The sequence below is a fragment of the Musca autumnalis genome, unplaced genomic scaffold, assembly GCF_047663935.1.
Source record: "Musca autumnalis isolate F117 unplaced genomic scaffold, ASM4766393v1 scaffold_5, whole genome shotgun sequence".
Classification (NCBI taxonomy): domain Eukaryota; kingdom Metazoa; phylum Arthropoda; class Insecta; order Diptera; family Muscidae; genus Musca; species Musca autumnalis.
The window spans coordinates 211,368,261-211,395,304 of record NW_027412088.1 but is presented as its reverse complement, the minus strand read 5'-3'; the positions used below and the strand labels follow the sequence as shown (position 1 = coordinate 211,395,304).

The following is a 27,044-nucleotide window of genomic DNA, read 5'->3' as shown; positions in this document are numbered from 1 at the left end:
ATTTATTTAAATCTTGGGGCTGCGGCTATAAAATATTGAACTGTATCAAATCTTTTTTAACTGGACGATCATTTCGCGTAAAAATTAATAACTTTTACTCAAAAAGTTTTCATTTACGAAATGGGATACCAAGGATCACCGCTATCAGTAAATTTGTTTCAAAATAACTTTCGAAGCATCGAAGCTTTGAGTTATTTTAACAGAAATGCAAATAGTTTTAAGGGGTATCTATACTTTTCTGTGTTGTGAAAATTTAAATTCTTTAATTGCAATATATAAACGAATTATATTAAAATACATTTGTGTAATTATTGTTATTTTGTCACCAAAGAGCCACAAAGTGCAGTTGTTGCTATAAAAACACCAACGATTTAGCCTAAACTGCATTTTGGTAAGGGGTGTGTATACTTTTCTGTGCCCCTGTATATAGATTGAACATATTTAGCAAAATAATATTAGTTGGAAAGGTTATTTGAACTGAACCCAGTTGTTCGAGTAGCAAAAAAATCTGGAGACCGAGAGCTCAGTTTTGAAATTTTCAATTGAATTTGCACCTTAAGGTGACATTAACCATATATTATTTACTCAAATGTTTTATCTCTTATGGCCTTAGTCATTGGTTACACAGACAAAATTTTAACTAATATTGAGAGACATTGAATGGGAAAAACAAATGTTTATAAGTGGCTGGGAAAGTTAAATAATAAGTACATACGTTAAGTTAGGAGCGGGGCATGCGTAAGGAATCAATGTTTTTATAATGTGCGTTCTCTTTGGAAGAGAGTAATAAGACGGATATGTACTCTTTGCAGTAACGATGACATTTTTGTTGGTATAAAACTTTCCCAAATAAAAAAACTAATTTTGTTGGTCAAAATTAGTTTTCTGGTCATTATTAGTTCAATTGTCCGAGTTAACCCTTATGGGCGTTAACATTTTTCCTCTTACTGGAAAGAGCTACATTCTTCAACATTTTTAAATTATTTTGCTTTTAAATTATTTTGTCCCAAAATTGCAACAGCTAACTTAATAAACACCAATGTTCTGTTCATTGTTTTATGTTTATTATTTTAAGTTTTATTATATATTCCTATAATTAATTAATGTGTGAAAAGTATCAAAGATATACAGTTTCCCACCTGATGCACAAATTCGGTTTTGTGGGAGTCCATAGAAGACGAAAATACCTTTGGTTTCTTTGGGTCACTTCGGGTTTTGATTTTATAACGGTAAATGTAGTGAAAAATGGGCTTTCTTGGATTTTCAAATTTAAACGGACATTACTTCTTTTTTCCACAACCGATTTCCACACACTGTTTTTCATTATAAAGGGGAGAATAATGCCTTTCGAACATGCCATAAGTTTTTAAAATCGGTTAACAAATGGCTAAGTAATAGTGGTTTAAGTGTAAACACATTAAAAAACAGTAAAATGTTTTTCCTTGTGCTCTAGGCTGCGTAAACGACACCTAACAGTACAATTATTTGCTGTTAACAAGTAGGAAATTTAGTTGGCTTTCCAAAATGGGAAAAACCAACGAAATCGGTTGAAAAATGAATGCGTTATGGCATTTTTTGTGTTTCAACTTTTTGGTTTTTTTCATATTTTCCTTTATTCACAAATGAAATAATTCGAAATTCAATTGGAATTCTCATATTACAAGTTAAATGTTTCGAATTTCAAATGAAATAATCAAATTACAATTGAAATTCTTCGAATTACATGTGAAAATGGTGTAGACTACGATAATCTAAAACTACGCCCCAATTAGACTACGCTAATCTAAAACTACGCCCCTATTAGACTATGCCATTATAAAACTACGCCCCTTTTAGACTACGCTATTCTAAAACTTCGACCCTATTAGACTACGCCATTCCAAAATTACGCCCCTATTAGACTACACAATTCTAAGGGGTCGATTATCGATAGCAATTATCGTTGAGTGACGTTGACATTTGCCAAAATTACTTTATGTATGGCAACTTTCAACTAAAGTTGCGAAGCTCAGTTGACAAAGCTGCTATTTTCAGCAACCACCTATTTTCAGTTCCAGTGAACATTTTCGAAGAAACATAAAGTAAAATAGAAAGGAAAATAAACATTGATAAATTGAGTGCAAATCCAATTTCCGCGTTCGAATCCATCCACTAAAACGGTGGATATAGATACATTGAAAATAGGAAAATCTGCACAAATATATTTTGACAAATCCGCGTACTAAGCCGCGATTTTCTTTGAAAAGTTTTACATATATGGAATTCTTTATGAGCGATTATAATATTTGCGAAAAAGCATGCCATAAATTACAGAGATACACCACTAATATGGCTCTATTACCAAAAACAGAATGTGGAGGCACATCCGCGGTTCTTGAGGAATCTATTTGAAATAGGTGTATATTGACGTATTTTTGATGGGTGCTACTGAAATCGGATGCGCATCAAAATCGTATGCACATTGCGCGTATTTTACCCACTTGAAGGTTTTTTGCATTGTGTGATGCAACTGACGGCACACTTTGGCCTCTGAGTGAAACGTCGAAATATGCAAAGATATTGAAAGATATCGATTCGCTGTATGTAAAATCGGATGAGCATCAACCGATTATAACTAATTTGCGAATTCATATTTTGAATGGTTGTAATTTCAATATTACTCTTAATTTCCTATCCTTATAAGGCCGTGTCGCCCAATAGAATTCCATCAATCTAAAGCAAGTGTTTATGTATAGCTGAAAAAAAAAACAACCAAATGTTGTTTATCATTCATTTTTGCTCACGTACCCTGTGAATGAGAGACAATAGCAAATGCAAAACAACTCAGTGGGCGTCCGCAGTATACAGATGGGCGACCACATTTCTTGATGAAGTTTCACCAGAATACATTCATTATTGTATGGGATATTAGCGAAATAGTTTTTTTCTAATTTTTCTAATCAAACCAAAAAATATATTTGGAACAATAAGTTTTTCTCTTTTGTTGTTGCTATAATATGCAATTTATATACCCAATCTCCATAAATTTGGTTTCATAGTTTTCTACGCGTTGTCCAGATTCTGTAGAAATTTTTAATTTATTTTTTAATCTTTGTACGGACTTTGGGTCAGGAAAATTCGGATTTACTTCAAAATTTGTTTATTATTTGTCGATTTTCCGCGATAATAAAAATACATTTAGTAAATATTTAAACATCTTCGAATAGATACAAACAAATAAGGTATTTTTAAATATTTTTTCTTTAATGAGAATAAAAAACGCTATAACTTTTGCGCGCACTGCCCATTTTTGTGAACACGAACAAATTTGAAATAAATATTTTTTTTCTTAACCTCTAAACCAAAAATTGTAGATGTGCTCGCAATTTTTTTTTAATTTTTTTCAAATGGAATTGCAAAGGAATGTGTTTTCTACCATATGTATTTAACATTTGAATATTAAACATAAGTACGAACAAAAGGAGAGGTTTTGTAAGGAATATGGACATAAATTAAAACTCTATCAGCATTCAGCATCCTAATAAATATGAATAAGATATTTATTGCGTTAAGGTTTTGGGTTTGGTTTTTTTTAAAGCATAGTTTATTTTTACAGTGTTTTATTTAACTTTCTTTGGTGTCTGTTTAGTTCAAATCTAGTAACTCATTATCCACACAGTTGCAGTTGACCAATCGAATTAAAACTTTGCACACTTTTAAGATTTGGATGGCAATACATGAGTATGAAACTAAAACCAATACGAGTCCATTTTTTCCTATAGCGGTAGCACCCGATTTCAGATATTTTGATGATTTTATCTTCATTTTCAGCCTGGCTTTAATTTGGCATTTGGAGTTCCCAATGGTACAGAAACTTCTCCTCCAAAAATTGTGAACATAGGTCCATGTTTTGGTATGTCTTCATAAGTTTCTTTTTCGGCCTAAAATGGCTGTAATTTGGTTATGGGGTTCTCAGTGGTCAACAAATTTATTTACTAAAAAGTAAAAAATAAAAAATTAATTAAACAAAATGAAGTTACAGGGTTTTTTTTTATAAATGCCCTAAAAACTAGAGAAGTAATTTTTCGCTTAGCCCCCATTAGTATATTTCTCAAATAAAACGCTTGCATTTACATTAAAAATGGTGACAAAATTAAACGGCAAGAAGATGACTATACTTGTTGAGGCTAACCGAAAAATTAATTCTCTAGTTTTTAGGGCATTTATAATCGGCATTACGGATAATCTATTTTCCCGGATAATGTAGTAAAATTGTTTCTCATATATTTTTAATAAAAAATATGCGTTCTTGCAAATATTAATAAATGAGAGCGATTATGAATTTAATGCGAAGTTTAAATGATTGAAACTGTTCGAAAATTATTCATTTGTGAATTGTTTTAGTCCATTGAAATTTGATCGAATGCATTATAATCCCGGATTAATAGGATTTTCCGGGTTAGCCGGTGCAAAATGAACAAAAAATCATTTTTTTCTTTCCCCGGATAATGGAGGTTTACGGATAATCGAGGTTAGACTGTATTACCTTTTTGGACTTCAACATATCGATTTAATAATGTTAAATTAATACTATACCAAACGAAAATTATGAACCTTATTCTGACAGCACAGCGTGAAAGAAGACCATAAAAGTTCTTAATGTTCTTTATAGAACACATAGGTTTTCATAGTTTGATTTTTTCATTCTCGAGCAAATACTCGATCGAATCGAATGTCGTAATTAGGCCCCAGAATTTCGGTTCACTCGTAAAGACAAAGTTGTAGCTCTTGTCTTAAAGAATAATTCTTGTGAACTCATCTATCAAACCTCTTGGTTTTTGGTCTATAGATATCAAATCGATCAAAATTCAACTAAACTAATAAACAATTTTTGTCCGATCGACTTGAATTTTTTGCGGCAAAATTGAGAAAGTAAAGTAAAAAATAGAGAGGAATGGAAATCTATTCTTACAGCCTATTTCTGTATGTTAGTTTGGTTTATAGGATAAATGTTCTGTTGTGAGCCACATAAGTATGTAATTATTTCATACACATACATTGCATTAATCAATCAATAAGTTGAAAATGTTAAGAGTTCATCAGAGCTATTCGAGTTATATCTCTCGCTAAGGACTAGAGATTTTCGGTGTTATGGTGGAAACACCCACAATTGGCGTTAACACCTAAAATTCCTTTACAGTATATTTGTTCGCTCATTTATTATATAATGAGAGCTTGTTTATACTCTCGCACCCTTGCATGTTTTGAACAATACCATCCTTTCAGCTCTCGGCTGGCGTTGTTATTTTATTCTGAACTTGCGCTACGCTTATGAGAAATTCGTCCCGGCAATGACAGGAAGTTCATCACAACACAACTATATGTCATTTAGGTAATTTGCTACTGTGCATTGTTTCCATCGTCGTTTGTTTTGTATTTTATCCGTTTATGGGTTTCGTTCTCTTCGTTGTTAAAATATTAATAGTGTCTCTCTGAGGGAGTTTGTGTGTGTTTTGGGAGACCATAAAGGAATGTCTGAGAACAAAATTCAAGGGAAGAATTTCTCGAAATATACTGACATTGAATCTGCAATTCAATGCTGTTATTGTTGCCTGGGAGCATAGAAAAATGTACTGCTGAATGTCGTTTTTCGGCAGATTGTCTTCTCAATTTCTTGATATCCTGCCAACAATGTGGAAAGTCATGTATTCTCCTCCAGTTCAGCCAGTCGTATCCTTCTGTATATTATAAACGGACATAAAATGTGTGTTTGTTTTCGCCTTGATTCAAACACAGATTGTTCTCTTTCACTGGCTGCCATAAAAATTGTAGCACTCGCGCACAACATTTAGTAGCAAATAGTCGTATTTGCAAGGTTCGATTTAGTATTCGATTACGTTTCGGAGAATGAAATTACAGAAAACAAATTTAGTTATTTTGAAAGTGAACAAGATAATTTAAAACAATTAAGGTATAACAAAGGAGTACTACTGACTCACTCGAAGATTGCCTAACTACATTAAAAATTGAGTGCGACTACAGTAATTTCCTCCGGAGAAGGTAATAAATGACGCGTGTTGTGCGGACGGTCGTGTATGTGTACATATAATCAAAATCAATAAAAGATTTATCCAAAAAAAAACTCCACCCAAAAACTTGAACCACTTTAATTTTTCCTTTCTTCAAAGATGTTTTGCTAGACTTGAAATCCACTTCGGTTTGTTTCTAAAGTATGTTGCACCTACGAGTAATCTATTTAAACAATTTAAATAATTAGCTTTTAAATTTGCCTTTACAATCTGATTATATGAGAATGTGAATTTTATAGTGTGCAATGTAAGGTTATACCCGTTTGAAAGTTTTGCTTTTAGCACCTATATATTGCAGCGTTAAGGGTATGACATAGTATTTGTAAAAATGTGTATGATTTTGTACGATTTACTTCGAGAGGTAAATGTTCAGCAGCCGACACCGATAAATCTGCATAAATTATACTACAAGTGCTCATCTAATCGAATTTATCATAATGCGATGTCTTTCCCTGTTACGCCTAAAATACTCTGCAATTATAATAACATACTTTTCATTTGCTTTGTTCGCATTTTTCTTCGTCTAATTTTCTCCGTTCTGCGTTATTGGGCAATGTTCCATGCCAATCTTTTGTTTACGAATTTACCTCCTCTATTGTCAGCAGCTTCGGAGGTTTTGACGTCAATTGCGATATTAACCTGGATTTGAAGTACGAATATAAGGGCGGATGCCAGCCAATCTACAAACTGTTATTAGTGTTAAAAAAATTATTATTTAATTTATTTTGTAAATACGATATTTAATCACACATGAACAGGAAGGATTCCCAAAAACAACCACGCGAATGTCTTTATGCTTATGAAGAATTCATATTTCAAGGGTTTTTTTAAATATACTATACGGTAGTTAATAAACATCAATGCCCTCGACCCCTTCTAACCGTTTACACACACAGTCATGTTATACCAAACGAATACCTCTATGCTAAATGAATTTTTAATAAGCTTTCATCATTTTGTTGAACTTCCCAGCCCCCTCTTAATTTACATCCCTTAATGCGCGCAGTTTCTGTCAGCGTTGCCGATTGTCGGATTTTTCGTATAAATATAAATGTGGTCGTTTGTGACCCCTTTTTGCAGTTTTTATATATGGAACGAATTTGATTGCCGCCTTTAAGCAGAGCATAAAGACGAAGATGATATGACTTTGGATGGCACTCAATTTTTGTTGCAATTCCGACACTAACTGCTAAAATGCAGTTTATAACATAACCCATTTCGCCTTGGTAAATAAATTCAGAACGAAAGACAATCTGATACAATGCTGATTTTATATATGTATTAATTCCCGTTTTATTCAAAATAAATTGAACATAGAGAATAAAATTTACTATACGTACCCATTGTCCAAGAAGTTTCAACACAACTTGGCAATCAAGGTTTTATCGACAAGTTTATGTCGAAACATATTAGGTCTGTCCTTGTACTTTCTCAGTAAATATTACTCAGTAACTTCTTTTTAGAGAGTAAAGCATTTCATACTCTTTAAAGGAAAAAATTAAAGAAGTAAAAAGACAACATTCAGAACAAATTTTCAATTTGATTAATATTGACGGTTATAATATTTGAATATTTTAAACTTTTGACAACTGCTAATGCTACAAAATGTTACTGAACAAAATTCATTCAGTAAAAATTATAAGTTCTCAGTAATAAAAATGTCAAAACAAGTCTATCAATTCTCAAGTCTGCTCTATTACTAACCATTTGTGTAAAAAAACAACATTCAATAATAATTTGTAATAATTATTACAAATTATCGAGTACGCAGACACACTTATTATTGAAACTCAGGCCATGTTTATATTACAGCCTTTTGTAGGGATTTATTTGAAATATAAGCAATGGAATTGATATTTGAAACCAAGTGGGTTTGTTAAATCCGGTTATAGGTATATAAACGTACCATCAGTTGTATACCAATTCGATTCAATATCAATACAAAATTTCAAGTCTTAAATGACTATTCTCCTTTTCTACTTAATAATTATGCCTAGATTCTCTGTATTAGTTTATAGGGACAGTTTATAAGACCTAAAGGTTCAACATCGTTGTACATTAAAAAAAAAACTCAAAAAATCGCAAATACTTTTTAAATCAATATTAATACAGGAACCTCATTTTTTCTTATTTATCTTACATGTACATGTATACATTGCATTGTATTGTTTTTCATGCGCGAAGGAAGAAAATAAAAGAAGTGGTTCAAGTTAGGAACAAACAATACGTTAGTTTTTATTTCAGTGGTATTGTTTGTACAAACATTTGGTAAGGTTAGCTAAGACATACATAAAACATGCATAAACAAGAACTCGTTTAATTAGAAAACGGAACGCTGACTTTCTGATCTATTAAAATTGTAAACAAATTGCGAAAAAGAAATAAAACAACATGGCTTGGGGTTACTGGAGCGCCACAACCGTAGACCGCGGTAGGTCTCCACGACGCAATACTCAGACTACACCATTGCCGGTGAATTTGGTTCAACAAGAAGAAGAACCTTGTGTGACAACAGCTGCGACCGCGATTCAATCGTCGACAACAACAAACTCAAATACATGCCCCAATACACCATCTGGAGCCCAAGCTAATTTGTGTTACAGCCCCACTTGTCGTAGTCGCTGCAGTAGCCCATGTCCGGGTAGTCCTTGTCCAGGAAGCCCTTGCGGTTCAATTACTCCGCCGCCGCCACCTCCTCACCCTCTGACGTCATCACAACAATATCTACATCAACATTCTAATAAGAATTGTCCTGCAGCACAACAAGTCTTTGCGGCTCAAGATTATCCTTCCAGACGTCAGTCATTGGATCGGTTGGACAGTCCACAGGTATGGACTTATGCTAAGGTATTGTCTATTTGTTACTATGTCTAATTGCTCCCGCTACTAAAGTCAAATCAAGAAAATAGTCTCCGAACTGTAATATGTTGACAAATTTCATATTAAAGCGAATTTTCGCATTGAGTTCGGCTTATGCATGCATGACACACACACACATAATGAAGTAACTGATGTTACGTTGATGGTAATTTCAAGTTCGCATTAATTTTTCTACCTGAGTGATCAGTGACTTGATTTTGTGGATTTATGTGTACAGTATGTGGATGTCAGAATTCTAGAAGGGAAATCTCGTTAAAAGTTCTGGAGTCCAGTTTTCTTGTCTTTGCCTAGTCATCGTCAACTCAGCTTATTTTTTCTCTAATTTGGTATCTTTCATTTTTTTGGTTTCTTTGGACATATCCCTTGCTAAATTAAACATTATGCCATGCGCCTACGTTCCAAAAATACATTGGTCCATCATTTGTTGTCATGATCACCGATCACCGATTATCTTGTCCTTGTTTATTATAATAGTCGAAATATTTTGACACCATACAGGCGAATCAACTTTCGGATATTATGTGCCGCGGCGCAGTTGTTTCGTCCATCCAGTCGGCTAACAACACCCTGACTCGCGGTGTATCCTTGCACAGTCGCAGCGGAAGTGCCCACGGTAGCATTCATGGTGGTGGCAGTCATCATGGAAGTCACGGAACTGTAGGACCGTCTGGAAGTACTCATGGTTCAATGGGGTGTCTACAGGGTAGCACGGGCCATTTGGTGAGTGTGGGACATTCGAACAGCGGAAGCGTTGGAATGCTGGCGGGTGGAGCCGTTGATACAGGCGACTATGACGTCCCACATCCTCATCCGTATACCCATCACTATATGCAAACGTCGTCGTCGATCACCCCGCCCCATTCTACTATGAATTTGATGGGTTCTAGGCCCGGATCGGCAGGGCCGTGTGCTGGTCACGAATCTGGATCGGACTCGAGTCAAGGCTGTGGTTCCATTATGACTTCAGGTGGACATATTGGACATATACATATGACTGGCATTGGTGGCGCCAGTGTCCACCACTCTCATACTGGGGGAAGTGGTTCCTTGGGCCGTTGTTCAAGCCGATGTCATAACACAACTACAGACGATTCAGGTGGTGGCAGTGGCGGCAGTGTTTTCGGCAGCGGCCCTTGTATGGGCATCGATCACCAACATCAACATCATCACATTGTTCGGCACGGAAGCGCTGGCAGTGGCCTGAATGGTTGTGGCAGTGGTGGCAGCGGTGGCCGCAATAGCTCTCTCAGTACTATTCACAATGGCCATGGTCACCATCAACAATACCATCACGAGTGTATACACTACGAACGTCTACCTATACCAGTCCCCATACCCACTGTGCCAACGACTCATCACCAGCAACAGCAAATGCAATCTGAAGAAGAAATAGAACCAGCATATGCAACAGGTATGATTTGAGAAAAGTACCCCTTGTGGGAATTGTTATTGGTTCTTTTGCTGCACCCTCCGCCATAGGACGGAGTATTTATTAATTTCGTCATTCAGTGTGAAACCCCATTAAGTATTCTTATCGGACCTCATAAACTATTTAACACATACGAGTATGTACTAGAAGAATCCCAGTTGTTCGGTTAACTAGGGAATAACTAGCAATTTTGCTGGCTACTGGTAAACACCCCTAGTTACCACCCAATCTACTCGTAATGTTATAGACTGGTGAATTTAAAATGGGATGTCATAGGAACGGGTCTATTGTCTCCTCACTGCATTGCCAGTAACCACCCAATTCGATAGTCGTGTGAAGGCAATTGTCTCTTCATTGCATTACCAGTAACCAGTCAATTCGTTAGTCTTCGGAAAGCCACTTGTCCCTTCATTGCATTACCAGTAACCAGTCAATTCGGTAGTCAGAAATTATAGCCAAAATTACTAGTAATTTGAAGTCAGATAAGTGGCTAAATGCATATATGTATACATCAGGCACGCTTTATTTTATTGCATGGTGTGCAACAATTTTACAAATGAAAATATAATCTTGTATACTTATGGATATGACAGGTTCATATTGATCCTTGATACTGGAACAAGAGCGTTACTACTTGATACAGCGATTAATGTTTATTTGGTCCTTGGAATGTTTTTCTCGTGTGTCCTTCAGATCATTCAAAAGTAAAATGTATACAAGTTTAATGAAATGACGCTATAATGTATTCCGTCAAGATAGATATCAATACTTACCACAGATATATTATAAATATTCTTTTTAAATTGTTCATCCTTTCTATGATTGGCTCGTAACACGTTCTGTTTTGGCATCTTAAATTTTTGCACAACAAACGCATCAAAATACGTTTTTTAATTAAGAATAAACAATATGACAGAACATTTTTTATATATTTTGTTAAAAAAAGAAATAATGTCGAAAAGAGATTACAAGAGAGAAACATTGTCGATTACGCTATCCATCGGTAGTCTATAAAATAGTCAATATATTACACACCGCATTACCTGTAACTAGTGAATTGACATGATAGGCAGGAAAGCCCATTTCCAGTGGCAAAAGCAGGCTATAGGCTATTTTGTGTGCCATTTTTGGATGTAAAGTAACTAGGATCAATGAGTAACTAGTTACATACATAACTATGCCAAAGTAGACAATTGCTATTTATTGAACAACTGGGATGTCTTATAATTGGAACAAAGTGATTTTGCATATTTTTTATTATACTTTTGTTATTAATTGAAAATTAACGCTACATGCATTTGTATGCAAGTTCAATAATGGCCGGGGATCCATATTTGTACGTCTTGTTTAATATGTATAATGTTTTAATGTGTTGCGTACATATTTTTCTTCTGCCTTGTAGGATTGTCATTCTTGTAGCTTCTAAGTTCGTTCTACTATTGTTGGCTCATCTACTTATTGAGGTGGGATTTGTTTCTGGGTATCAACAAATTATGTAGTTGTTGGTATTGAAATTCCATTGGAATGGTTAGTTAGATTCTCGTTGGTCCATTAAAACACATTTATATAAATACATGCAATAACTAATCGTTTCTACGGTGAAATACGATTTGTCAAAAAATTATACATTCAGTCACTTCGGCAAAACCTAAGACCCGAAAAATTACAAACTTGGAAAGTTTTGTCTGTAATTAAGAATAATTGGTATTGAAATTCCATTGGAATGGTTAGTTAGATTCTCGTTGGTCCATTAAAACACATTTATATAAATACATGCAATAACTAATCGTTTCTACGGTGAAATACGATTTGTCAAAAAATTATACATTCAGTCACTTCGGCAAAACCTAAGACCCGAAAAATTACAAAGTTGGAAAGTTTTGTCTGTAATGTACTTAATAAATCTGCAAGAAATTTCTGAAACATTAAAAATGAAACGATATTTCTGCATTTTAATTTTTCCAATTTTTCTCTGTAAGCAAATGTTGTTCTAAAAGCTAGTGTTGTAATTCTAGCAGCGGCAGATGCCAGGCGTATGTTGTTCTTTTTATCGTCTAATACAATACGACGCCAGAACCCCAAATTCGAAAAGCCTTTACTGATAACGTGTTAAATGTTATATCTAATCTTATCTTTCTCTCTACAGATATGTATGGGTATTTCCACATTCAATCATTCTTGTGTATATTTTTTAATATTTCTTGATATTACCTAACCCATGATGCAATGAACCTTGACCTAACCCTAAAGCGGGGCAATCATTATCAAATTGGATTGTCCAAATTTGTGATAGTATATGTAAATTTTTCAAAATATGAGAATGTGTGTGTGTGTGAATTTGTATGATTGAGGACCCAGTAGAATGTGTCTTCAAGACAACATTGACAAATCGTTGAAGACTATGGTAACTCATTGAAGACATTTTGCAGACAGCTATGTGAAATCCCTTTATTTATGAATTCTGAACAAAAATAACATCAACAATTGTTTTAAACAGCCACTAATGAATCCTAAAATCTTACCACCATTGACTTCACCTAAAAAATAATTATAATTATTTTTTATGCAATATAATCTACTTATTTTAACTTACACTTTTCTAGTTAATTCACATTTTATAAGCAACAACAACTGCTTATGCCTTGTTCAGACTGACGGTGTTTCGCTCTCTATTCGTTGTTCGACCCCAAATTACGATGTAATGACTTCATTTCCCATACAAAATATTGAGAACGAACAACGATTTGTGTACATTGTTCAATTTAAATTACTTTCAGAACGACGATAAAATATGTCCCATCTCTAACAAATGAGAGAATTTATCGAAATAAATTAATGATGACAGGAAAAATACAAAATTTAAAAATTTATTAAAAACCCAAACATTTTTAGAAAAACTGCAAAATATGAATGAAAAGTAAACTGTTTAACGACTAGTATACATTCAAATCATAGCAAATTTTGTCTTCCCTTTCATTGCATTTACATTTCTTGTTCATCGTTTCAAATTCGCGTACAAATTTAGAAACAAAAATCAAATGCCTGCCGGAAAGTCTGTATACCAAAAAGTTATTTTGGCAGGTCTCTCTCTCGTCAATTTTTAAAATAGGAAAATTTGAAAATATACTGAAAACACCAAAATTATGATAAAAAATAGAAAAGATGAATGAAAATAATATAATTAAATATTAAATAGATATCTGAAAGAAGGACAAATATTTTTTCAGTTCATATCAATTAACTTTACTCGTCTTTTGGCTGAAACTTTCTTTAAAATCAGTAAACAAAAACTATGAAAATATGAATCATGTTGCTATGAATGATGTACCATGTCGTATGAACGGGTTAATTCGTGTACGTAATTATGAGAACGAACGACGTTATTCAAATGCTGGTATGAACATGGCCAATGAACGGAAACAAACAAAACGATTCCCGTACCAATCACACAAAGCCACAAACTTTTCAGCTTCTGTGAATCGTTTCATTCTCACAACCAAAACAAAAACACAAACTTTTCAATGTAAAAAGATGGAAACCGTACGATTGCGGAAATGTAACTTCGGTTATGCTTTGCCGAGTTGTTTCATTCACCACCGAAACAAGAAGTATTTTTGGGAAACGTTTGCCGTGCGTATTGTCAATGACACACTCAGACACACACACATGTGATTGCTTAACAACCCTATAAGATAGCATCAACATACCACAGGAATTTTATCAACCACCAATCAGCATAACACAGTGAATTTTATCAACCACCAAACGTTTTTGATTTATTCACATGTGTTTAGTACTATTTCGTTTTCTATCTGCTCTTGTGCAGTTGAGTACTTTTCGCTTTTCGTTTTGTTCGCACTCACGAATATGAACAAAACAAAACTAAACAGCGAGCTCGGCCAACGAGGGTTATGTTTCGTTTTGTATTGTTCCTATGGAAAATACGAAACGAAACGATTGCAAATGTTATTTAAATATTTTTACGTACTCTGAACATGGCATTAATTCGAGATGCGGCTTTTATAGGATTTCATTTATTACAAAAAGAAAATGCTATATTTGCATAAATATGTGTACAATTATTTCAAATCACGCTTTTTAAGCATTTTTTTGGGTTTGTCATCAAGACACAATGCAAGATATGGTCATGCAACTTGTCGTACATATGTAACAATTTCGGAAATTTCGTCAACGTATCGTCGACGAAAATGTTATCGAAGAGTCGATTTTCTTCTGATTTTCAAAATGAAACCCAGCCAATCCGATGAATAGGGTTTATTTTCAAAATTGCCAAAAGACAATTTTGGGAAAAAGAAAATTGTGTTTGTGAAGAAATAAAAAAAAAATTAAATTTATTCACTTTTTTGAGGAAAATTTGAGATTTTGATTGCAGATTGAAGGCTGATTGAATCCTTTGCTACACAAGCCACACGTACAGAAGGAGTTCATCGCCTTCGCAACCAATTTCATAGTGAGTGATCTGCTTTAATGCAGCGCACTCATCTATCAGTCTGCCTGACAGTATGTGTAAATTTTCGAAAATTTGAGAATGTATGTGTGCGTGACTTTTTGAAGACTGATGAAAATAAAACATGTAAAAATCAACTAATTGTAAGTAAAGACTTATACAATATTCAAATGAAAAAATTCTAATTGGAAATTGTTTATTGTTCTTAGAATTTTCAAATAAAAAGCTCCTGATGATGTTGGAATAAAGCCAACGAAACGTTGAGCAAAATATGAAATAAATTAGTTTTATTTAATTCATACAACACTTGACCGACAAAGCCCAGTAATAAATACAAAATAAAAGAAAATCAAAATAGTTTTGATTTCAAAATGAATCCCCATTAGTCTAGGTAAATTGTGTTCATGGTATAAGTAAAGAGGTAGATTTAAATGAAAAAAATCTATAGAACCCTTGTTTTTCTTGAATTCCTAAAACTTCAAAATAAAAGCAACAAGTGGGTTTATTTACAATGCATTTTTTCAGCATTTTATAAAAAACGCGAAAAATGAATGAAGAGTTAAGTTTTCTCCACATAATCAAGTTGTGAATATGATAAACTGATTGTTTCAATGCAAATCTCACCAATTTCTTCCATACAAATTGTCTAAAAACAATTTTAAAAATCATTGAATTCGATTGTTTTTAAAATTGTTTGGCATATTATTCAAACACCACACACACATACACAGTTTGTTTATATTGTTTTGAAGTTTTAGGGATACTCGAATGAAAAAATTTAAATTGACATAAAGCTTTGGCTAACCTTTCTTATTAAACCATGATTGTGTTTATTTTCAAATTGTCAATATACAATTTTCAAAAGCAAATAATAATTGCTCTGTTCCAGAACCTGCAAGAAGCTACTATTTTTTACTATGATAACATTTTTTCCTTTATGTTATTGAAAAAAAAATAGTAGATTCTTGCAGTTCTGGAACAAACCAAATGTTTGTGAAAGAACAAAGAAGAATTTAAAATTAATTCATAAATAATTCAGGAAAATTTCAAGATTTCGAGAATTGACTGAAGGTTCGGCTACACACTTATCATGCACACATATACAAAAAGGGTTCATCGGCCCGACAGCATGACTGATAGGTGAGTGCCTACCTACCATATAGACCTTTTTTTATCGGGTGAGAACGGCGCACTGCTAATATGGTATTGATTCCATACACATTTTTTAGACACTCAGAACCCTAAATTAATTAAATTTGATAATCGAGGAAAAAATATTCTTTTAGTATGTGGTAACCCATACGAACTCATTTTGATAAACATTGTGTCGTCACATGCGTTCTCCGTTCTAATCTTCGTTCACATTTTCAGTTCATTTTCTACAACTCGCATAAAATCGTGTTACTCAGCCGTTCTCTCTGCAAGTGGCGTTTATACAGAAACTAACTAAAACATAAAGACATCGGTTCTATGGCTACTTTTGTTAGAGAGAAAATTGAAAAACGTAAACAACAGACATTTAAAACTGTATGACTACTTATGAAAAATATTTTGTATACACATTAAGAATTTCTATGAAATATTTGCATAAAAGAAACACCTCAGAAGGAAATCGTCGGTGTCGTGTTTAAGTGTTCCATACGCCATTTTTGACTTTTTGGTTTCAAGGGGTTTCGCGTATGCTCTTTCTGAATTTTCGACCCGAAAGCTAAGTTCATTTCAGGTATGAAATTAATATTTTAATAACTTACGCATTTAACAATATATTCCAAAAACCAAAACTTTAATTTCCGATTTAGAAGGTTTGAATTTATGGAGGCAAAGATGGAAAAATTTATTTGTCACTTTGTTCCATGTGATTTACAATATTTTGCATATTTTGTGGATATGGAACAATTGGACAAAAATTCTACTAAATTCTCTATAACTATTTTATTCCAACATATATTTTTCTAACTTTTGGCAAAGATGTTCTATATACTATTACTAATATATCTTGTCAAAAATATAAATATTTTCTTCAGTCAGCTCCAAGCAGTTGTGACGCAAACATTAGAATGTGATTATCTCAAAACGGGGAAATGGCGTATGGAACACTTAAGCATGACACCGACGAAACGTTGGCAAGTGATTATATACAGTTAGGCAACAAATGCATTGCAAGGACCAAAATTGTAGAACATTTTATATTAATTGATCGTTTATAGCAACAAATTATGTAAAACCATATAGAGGGTTTTTGTGCAAATTTCTATTAGTCCTCAAAACAATATTCCGTTAAACTACACTGTGTGTAATTTTTCGAGGCATGGAAAATTATCCATATTCTAACACCGCAGCGTGATAGAAGACGAAAAATAAGAAGACACGTGTCCCCGCGTTTTTTCCCTGTTACTTCGACTTTAGCAGTTATGGGCTACAAAGACCTGGGGCCTTGATGACAAAAGGGATCAATCTTTTAATCAGCTAAGAATTTTGGTTTGCTTGTGGAAGCAAAGTTGCAGCTCTCAACACAAAGAATAATAGTTATGAACACATAAGATCAAAAAATTAAATCAAACAACCAAATACTTTAGATCTCAAGGGTACCTTAGATCTCAATAGATAACTTTCTAGACCAGACGAACTTTGTAGAAATGGTTCTTTAAGGCCAAAATGCCAAAACAAATTCAATTTTTATCCTCTTTTTTCGGTTTCTGCTCCATAGAAACTAAACTGTTCAAAACTCAAGAAAACAATTAACCACAATAATGTAGTAGATATTTCAGTTGAACTTGAAGGACCGTTCCTAGAATGTTCATATGTTCTAGAAAGTTGTTTACTGTGATCTTAGGTGCATTTTAGTAGTTGTTTGTGTTCTTGAATTTTGAATGGTTCGGTATCTATTGACCAGAATCGGGGAAAAATTATAAATATCGAATGTTTTCTAAAGTTTTTGCTATTTTGACCAGTAAGAACCGTTCATACAGAGGTCGGATGTTCCAGAAAGTTGTTTACTGAAATTTTTGATACATTATCGTTTCTTGAATTTTGGATGGTTTAGTTTCTATGGAGCAGAAACTGAAAAAGACAATAAAAAGCGCATTTGTTTTGCTATTTTGACCTTAAAGTACCATTTCTACAGAGTTCGTCCGTTCTAGAAAGTTGTTTATTGAGATCTAAGGTACATTTTTGTAGTTGGTTGTTTGATTCAATTTTGATCGATTTGGTATCTATAGACCAAAATCCGCGAAACAATTATAACGGGAATTTGACCTTAACGATTTTGACCATGAAGGTGAGGTTGAACCGATTTTATGTGTTCATAACTATTATTCTTTGAGATGAGACATTACATATGACAACATGAGAGCCCATAACCGCGAAAGTCGAAGTAACATGGGGAAACGCCGGGACACGTGTCTTCTTATTTTTCGTCTTTTATCACGCTGCGGTGTCAGAAAATGGTTAATTTTTTTTCGTGTCGCACAGTGATATACAAAGTTTATTTTCGATTTATAACAAATAATATAATGAAATAAGAAGTACCTACAACTTTGAGGTGTCCATAAATGTAGTGCAACGGGAAAAGCTGTACGTACTATAAAACTAATCATTTTTGCAAATATTTAGTCAGTATGTATGTCATTATGACTTTTAATAATACTGGTCTAACAGTATTGAATGTAATAAAGTTGATTGATAAAAAAGTCGTCATGGAGGGTCTTCAGACAGATAAAAAACGCATGGGGCCATATTAACAATAATCCATGACAAATCGGCCACATACAAGTATGTAAAGAATAAATATTTCACCCAATATGTATTATCGGAAAATGGACTAATGTAAAACATTCTGATTTTCGCATTGAAAGCATTAAAATACCTCTGGAAAGTATAGGGGAAAAATAGGCTCTCCTGCCCTATTTTGAAACGAGCACTATTACCTCTATCAATAGTATTGGAATGATTTCATTTTTATTAAATGGATAGGTATTATCCTCTACTATCATAATAAGTCCCAAAAAGTGTGCCAAATCCAATAAAACCCATCAAATATGCAAATTAATATCGAATATCGAATTTTTAGTTACTATATTCTTTACCATGCAAAATACTATGCGAAATCGGGTTCACGGACATAATAATGATTGGAAAGACATCCTCACTGACTTCATTAGGAAATATTTTATTTATTTATTTTGTATTTATTACATTATTCTAAGAGTCAGTAAAAGGGATCCAGAAAGCTCAAAGAAGTTCAACTACCATTATTCCAAAAGCCAGATCATGACATGTTAACCTTATTTGTGTAAATTGCTGATGTAATATAACAACACTAAACTGATAAATACCTCGAGCCAACCGTATTTTGGGTTAACTAATCTCATTAAAACTCCAATGAATGTCCAAAGTGGATAGACAACTCATTAAGGAACACAACCTTGGTAATTATCCAAGAAACCATCGATTTGGTAATTTTTGCAATTCTTTTATTGATACCCCAATGTAGAAGGCAATTCTTATTTTTGACCGTATTTATTTCAAATCGCAAATAAACTTATTTTGTCGGAACATTGTATAGTTTTTACATAATTTGTTGTCATAAACGAACAGTTAATATGAAATTCTCTACAATTTCGGTTTTTGCAATACATTTGTTGCCTAACTGTTCTTTTGATTTCTTAAATAGGATTATAGGTGGTGGTGTAGGGTAGAACGTGGTAGTATAGGACATTAAAAATCAGCCCTAATCTCCAGTCAGTCAAAGTCAGAGGCACTTGTAGTTTATTTATTGGCGAAAATGATTAGAAATGAAATCTCATTGAACATCATTAGTCTAAAAGATGTTTAAAGATCTTCCGCGTATTACCAACATAAAGTAAGGGTCTCGCCAAAATCGGTCCATTGAGTGTCAGTATACGCGTTAAAAACTTCAAAACCGGAACATGTGTTGTGTTTGTCAATACCTACAATATTATACGTGAGAGTTATGTAGTAGTTATGTTTTTAAGCCGATAGCCTTTGTTGCTAGTGCTTTGTAATTATAATTTTATTATAATTTGTCATTTTAATAAACATTTTAAATAAATAAAAATAAATAAATAGTAGTTATGTAGAAAGTGTATATGGGAATTATATACAACCAAATAACAAATTTTTGTAACAATCGCGTGATCGGGCTTCGGTAGAATATTATATTATTCCATTGTACTATCGTTTTTTTATTCATTTGTTTTTTTTTTTTTTTTTCAATACAACAACAAAAATAATACAAACTCGCTAAAATATCGCCGGAAAAAATCACAGAAGATTAATCTGATAAAATATTTTTTAAACAACTTCCAAATGTTTGCAGGGTTTGTCTTTCAAAATATCAGTAGTCATGAGAGCGTGGAGGAAAAAGTACAGAGGGGCTCTTTCTTAAAATCTCAATTTTCTTTAACGCAAACTTTGCGCGTGTGACTACTGAATATACATTAGGCCGGGGTGATTTGTATGTAAGGAAAAAACCTTAATGGAAGCATAGCGTCTCTAATTCCTGGTATTGTACTGAGCAAACAAGTCTATTAGAACATATGTCTATGGTGCAAATCGAGCCTCTCGATTTTGATTTGAAGTTCGTTTCCACGTCTGTTTTTTTTTCGTTTCTAATGCATTGAAATAATCATTTGCGACCCTATATAGTATATCGTCACCATAAATGCCCGAAGACGTAACCCACAAAACCAAAAATTTACGGGAGAAGCAAAAAACGTTATAAAATTAAAAACTCTTTTATGGAATATTAATCTTATGAAGGCGAGTATATGGGATATTATCGATCATATACGAAGGGGAATTTGTAGTGAAACCAAAACCGCTGAAGTGATTAGTTTTGAGATCCTCCATTACAACAAAATCTGCAACATTATCCCATTTTACGAAATGCCATTTCTTGAATAGCATCTTTGGTTTTGAACGTAGAAGCTTGAAATTTTGCTAGAGCATGTATTTTAGCTTTATGTGTCAGATTACGTCAAAAAACGAAATTCTATTTTCATGTCGGTTACGTCTTCGGGCATTTATGGTGACGATATACAGTCGAAAGTCATACAGCTAATAAAATATATTTTATTGATCTATCGACACAAAAAGGATATGAAGAAAGTATTTTTTATTTATTTTATTTTTATTTTATTTTTTATTTTATTTTTTATTTTATTTTTTATTTTATTTTATTTATTTATTTTGTATTTAGTACATTATTCTAAGAGTCAGTAAAAGGGATCCAGAAAGCTCAAAGAAGTTCAACTGCCATTATTCCAAAAGCCAAATCATGACATATTAACCTTATTTGTGTAAATTGTTGATGTAATATAACAACACTAAACTGATAAATACCTCGAGCCAACCGTATGATGTTTAAAGATCTTCCGCGTATTACCAACATAAAGTAAGGGTCTCGCCAAAATCGGTCCATTGAGTATCAGTATACGCGTTAAAAACTTCAAAACCTGAACATGTGTTGTGTTTGTCAATACCCGCTTGCGACGAAAATTCCAATTGTCGCAATTTAAGTAGTCCAGAACTAGTTCTAATCAGTACTAGTACAAATATTGGCCCCTAAGTAATGCGTCACCTTTTTATCCCCAAGTAAACGAGGAGGCGTCAGTTGCGACTTAATTAACTTAACTTAAACGACGAGTTCTATAAATAATTCACATTTACATTTTCTTCGCAACTTTAATACAAATGAAGCATCCAATAACAGAAGCTAGTGTTGATGGACTGAATATCTTCGTACATATTGTTCTGGTATAAAAAAGGAATACGAAGGAAATATGCAAATCGCCCTCTTCTTCTCTCTACCCGCTAGCAAATCCAATTTTCGCAATTTAAATAGTCCTATACTAGAGGTAAGTGGTACTAGTTCACAATTGAACCATAAGTAATGCGAAGGGAACCAATTGACACCTATATATCCCCAAGTAAACGACGAAGCGTCAGTTGTGACTATTTTTTTATAAATAAACTGGTATATGACTGTAAACCTGGAACTAGTACAATACCACCTACAGGTAATGCATAGAGTGTCAATTGGTTACCTCCTATGACATCCCCATGTTAAAGTTTACAGTTGATTGCACTGTGAGGGGACAGAAGTGGAACTAGTTACTGTAACGCTGAGAATCGACGAGTTTCCGATGCCGAACTAGCCCATTGCGCAAGCGGGTACCTACAATATTATACGAGAGAGTTATGTAGTAGTTATGTTTTTAAGCCGATAGCCTTTGTTGCTAGTGCTTTGTAATTATAATTTGTCATTTTAATAAACATTTTAAATAAATAAAAATAAATAGTAGTTATGTAGAAAGTGTATATGGGAATTATATACAACCAAATAACAAATTTTTGTAACAATCGCGTGATCGGGCTTCGGTAGAATATTATATTATTCCCTTGTACTATCGTTTTTTTATTCATTTGTTTTTTTTACAGTACAACAACAAAAATAATACAAACTCGCTAAAATATATAAAAATAAATAGTAGTTATGTAGAAAGTGTATATGGGAATTATATACAACCAAATAACAAATTTTTGTAACAATCGCGTGATCGGGCTTCGGTAGAATATTATATTATTCCCTCGTACTATCGTTTTTTTATTCATTTGTTTTTTTTTTTTTACAATACAACAACAAAAATAATACAAACTCGCTAAAATATCGCCGAAAAAAATCACAGAAGATTAATCTGATAAAACATTTTTTAAACAACTTCCAAATGTTTGCAGGGTTTGTCTTTCAAAATATCAGTAGTCATGAGAGCGTGGAGGAAAAAGTACAGAGGGGCTCTTTCTCAAAATCTCAATTTTCTTTAACGCAAACTTTGCGCGTGTGACTACTGAATATACATTAGGCCGGGGTGATTTGTATGTAAGGAAAAAACCTTAATGGAAGCATAGCGTCTCTAATTCCTGGTATTGTACTGAGCAAACAAGTCTATTAGAACATATGTCTATGGTGCAAATCGAGCCTCTCGATTTTGATTTGAAGTTCTTTTCCACGTTTGTTTTTCCGTTTCTAATGCATTGAAATAATCATTTGCGACCCTATATAGTATATACAGTCGAAAGTCATACAGCTAATAAAATATATTTTATTGGTCTATACCTCCGACATAAAAAGGGATATGAAGAAAGTATTTTTTATTCTATTTAAAAACACGAAATAAGAAAACAATCAACCCCGTTTGCACTGTTATAAATTAAATTAGCTAAAATACTAAGAATTTTAGCACCAACCGAAAGTCGTACAACAATTATAAAGACAAAGTATTTGTTAATATAATTGATCCTATTACATGTTTTAGTTTTTTGTTAAATCCTGCGATCCATTTAGCGCAATATCAGTACTTCTTTGCAATCGATAGGGTCAATTCTGGAAACTTAAATTAGGTTCAATTGGGACAGAAGCATAAAAAATATTTTAATGAAACCAAATGGGAAAATAATTAAATCAGCTTTACAAAAACAATTTTTTCGATTCAACAGATATCGAAAATTAAAACTAAAACACTATCCAATACTTTGATGTGTGAATTATACCATGGATGTATGTTAAAAAGAAAAGAAAAAAAAACATATAAAATATTTAAAATAATTCGAAACTTAAATGAACATCATTTTCTTTTGGATAGTTTAATACACGAAGTTCAAAATGAGGTGAAGGAGTGGGCTTATTATTCAGATATGAGTCTGTGATTTGTGATTTTACAATTTAATGGAGTTGTTACTACGTGGCGATTGATGTATTGGTCAAGGTAAGCATTGTTCTTTCTGTCAAAACTCTGAATTCAAGCAAAAAGCTTATTATTTGCGGTCACTAGTATTAAATATGGTTTCAATAACATTGGGTCGCTAGACCGTAGTGCAATCCAATCCAATAAATCATATATAACGGTTGTATAGCTGGAAAACTCCGGATGACTTATTCTTCCAAACATCCTTATAGGAGAGCTTTTTCAAAACAAGCGGAGAAATATTTGATACTACAGTTGCACAGAACCGGCTAAAAATATTCTAAATCGATTGCAGGATTCAACTGAAACCAGGATTATGCTCAAGGAATAATAATATTAACAAATACTTTGTCTTTAGAATTGCTGTGCGACGTTCGTTTGTATTTAGCTATTATTCTTAGTATTTTAGTTAATTTATTTTAGCTAATTATCTACTAGTCGGAGTCGAGCAATTTTGCTGTAGTCAAAAAAAAAAAAAAAAATAACTAGACCCCGACTTTTCGGCATTTGAGGGTCTTAGGTGCATTATTTGACGGAACTGCCGGTAATTTGCAGTTACAAAACTTTTCCACCAAAAATTTTCAAGATAGGTCCACACTTTGATATATCCCCATAGGTGGTACCTTTCACCTAGTAGGGGTATCCGTGGTCGACAAATTTTTGCAGATAAAATTTAGGACAGGAAAGGAAACTAAGTATTCCATTTTAATAAAGAATATTTTATGGTGGAGGGTATAAAAAGATGAACATAACGACTTTTAACTTGTTATTTATGCAATTTATTTATTTCAAAGTCGACCTTAAGGCTATATGGTATAATGTTATAAATTTCGAAGGTCAAATTTATTTTATAATTTTTTTCTTGTGTTTTGGTCTATAGATTTCAAACCGATCAAAATCCATGCAAAATACGATTACCAAAAAATTACCTTAGATCTCAACATATAACTTTCTATAATATACAAACTCTTTAGAGACGGTTCTTAAAGGTCAAAATGATAAAAACAAATTCGATAGGCCTAATAGGCAAAGTTTTCAAATAAGTTCGATTTTTATCTGATTTTCTCTTATTCTGGTCCATAGATATTACCGTTCAACATTCAAAAAAAAAAAAAAAAAAACAAATGAACTGCATATTCGAGTTTTATACTTTTTTACACAAAAATAAAATAACTACTTGGATCATATTTTGCAAAGAGTTACTCAGTGCTAAATTTCTGTGCAAAGTCAAACTTGATTTGAAGTGTTTCAGTGCTTCAGAAACTGAAAAAAACTGTTTTTATTTATGCCGGCAGCAGCGGTTTACTTATATTGCTAAGCGCATTCTATTATATAATTTGATCAGTTCTGGCAGAGCTACACACAAACAAATGTCTGATTTAGCATGCACACGAATGCACAACTTGATCGCAACCCTGTAGGTAATTTCAATAGTGAATCTATACTGACTTACTACTACTGACCATGGTACAATAATCTAGAAGGTAAGTCAGGTTCGAAAAAATTACAAATATACTATAAATGAATATGCAACAAGTTGTACTGGTTATTTGATTTGTTGGATCATTAACTAAAAACGCGAAAAATGAATGGGAGGCCAAGTTTTCATTACAGAATCCGCTTCTGTATATGTTCAAAAGTTTGTTTCATCATAATGTTGATGAATTTCATTTCAATAAATGATGTATTAAAAATGTTCATTCCGACTGAATTGTAATATGTTTAAAATATTTTGTCATATCCCAGTCAGCATTTTTTGAAAATTTTAATCAAATTCGAGTCTTTTATGATCCGACTGCACGATTAAAAAGCTAGAATATGAGCTCATTTTCTGATCATAAATGACTCCTTTGTCGGTAGGAAAACATAACCTCAGGCGACTCTTCTAAACAGATCACAAATGAGTCTTTTTCGAGTCGTATTTCAATCATTTATTGGTGTTTTGTTGATTAATTTCGGACCCTTTTTCGAGTCTTTTTAGAGTCATGTTTATAATCATTTATGAGTCTTTAGGGAGTCATTTATGAGTCTTTTTGTTAGACGAAATAAATTAAAAAAATTTTCTTTTTATTCTTCTTTGTTTGTTTCCTTTGTTTTATAGTCTTTTCTGCTTTGTTATGTCTTTTAATTATCCTTTATGTTGCTTGGTGGTTAGTATACTGCTTCTTCATTTCACTTGGCAAAACCTGTTGTGTTGTGTTTGTCTGTACCTTTAATATTATACGTTACATTTATATCAAAATTTTGTAGAAAGTGTATATGAGAATTTTATTTTTTTATTTACAACCAAATAAAAATAAAACAAAACAATCAGTTTTTAATCACCTAACTGTTCAAAATATGATCAGAGTATACATAATTATAATCACTTTTCAAACACCTGTATGACCCATTTTTGATTAAGCATTTTTCAATCTTCCAGATGATCAAAATGTGACAATAAATAACAAAAAATGGTCACATTTTAAACACCTCAATGATTTATTTGTGATTGCTACACATTTGTTGTTGTATTTTAAATTGAACTCTTTTTAATCATTACAGGGAGTCACTTTCGAGTCCCTTTCTGATCACACAAGCGACTTAATCCATTTTTGATCACCAAAAGGACTCTAAAAAGACTCCTCAATGTGATTTTTGAAAAAACAGTCTTCTAAATGCTATCTGGGATTTTTCAAAACAATACACATACATATAAACGTGCTATAAGATAATTAATTTTATCTTTTGTTTAAATTGTATATTTTTATTAAAGAAAGTAAAAGTAAAGATTGTTGACAACATGTTGACAAAGTCACCATAATAGTAGGCAAAGTGGCAAAGACATAAATACATAAAGACTAGACATAATGCATGCAACAAAAAAATGTTTGTGAAACAATGTATAGAAACATTACCCTTAACAGAAACAATGCACGTTGCATTCAATTCAAAATCGCAACCAAGGAGGAAATTTTCATGTAATGATATCAGAAACGAAATTTATGAATTCAAGGATCTATTCAAAAATAATTCCATGTCAATTGGTTCGTTAAATTCCGTTAAATACGTACAAAACGTATAAAAGAAAAAATGTTATGTTACCATATCGTAACATTACATTATGTTAAATTCAAAAGCCATTCACTGAAGAATGATAGCAAAAAATATCTTATCTTGTTGTATTTATGTCTTTGAAAGTGGTGACATGTCGTCAACCGAAAATTCTTCAATTTATTTTAAAAGTTATACTGCATTTAGCTTTTTATATTATATTAGCCGACCCGGTCCGTGTTGCTGGCCCTTGAAACAGTTTTATGTTACCTTTTCTTAAGTCAATTACATTTTTCTTGCATCGCTAATTAGTCGGGATCTGCAAGTGACTATAAATACCGCCAAAGAACTGATGACTTGAACCATGCATTTATTTTATCTGCGGGAATAGTAAAACTGGA

The 27,044-nt window shown here is 32.8% G+C and overlaps 1 protein-coding gene across 10 annotated transcripts in view; it reads left to right on the top strand.

Moving 5' to 3' along the window:
• The first annotated feature begins 5,488 nt into the window (after nucleotides 1-5,488).
• Nucleotides 5,489-27,044, top strand: part of aPKC (protein kinase C iota type) — a 46,339-nt gene continuing 24,783 nt past the window's right edge. Inside the window, exons 1-4 of one of the 10 annotated variants that reach the window (XM_073992442.1) lie at nucleotides 5,711-6,039; nucleotides 8,313-8,336; nucleotides 8,393-8,897; nucleotides 9,447-10,359. In XM_073992442.1, the coding sequence (XP_073848543.1) occupies nucleotides 8,460-8,897; nucleotides 9,447-10,359 (1,351 nt within the window). In that variant the 5' untranslated portion in view covers nucleotides 5,711-6,039; nucleotides 8,313-8,336; nucleotides 8,393-8,459. Of the gene's footprint in view, nucleotides 6,073-8,300; nucleotides 8,916-9,422; nucleotides 10,360-27,044 lie in introns of all 10 variants that reach the window. The other 9 variants (XM_073992443.1, XM_073992436.1, XM_073992445.1 and 6 more) reach the window with 9 other exon arrangements.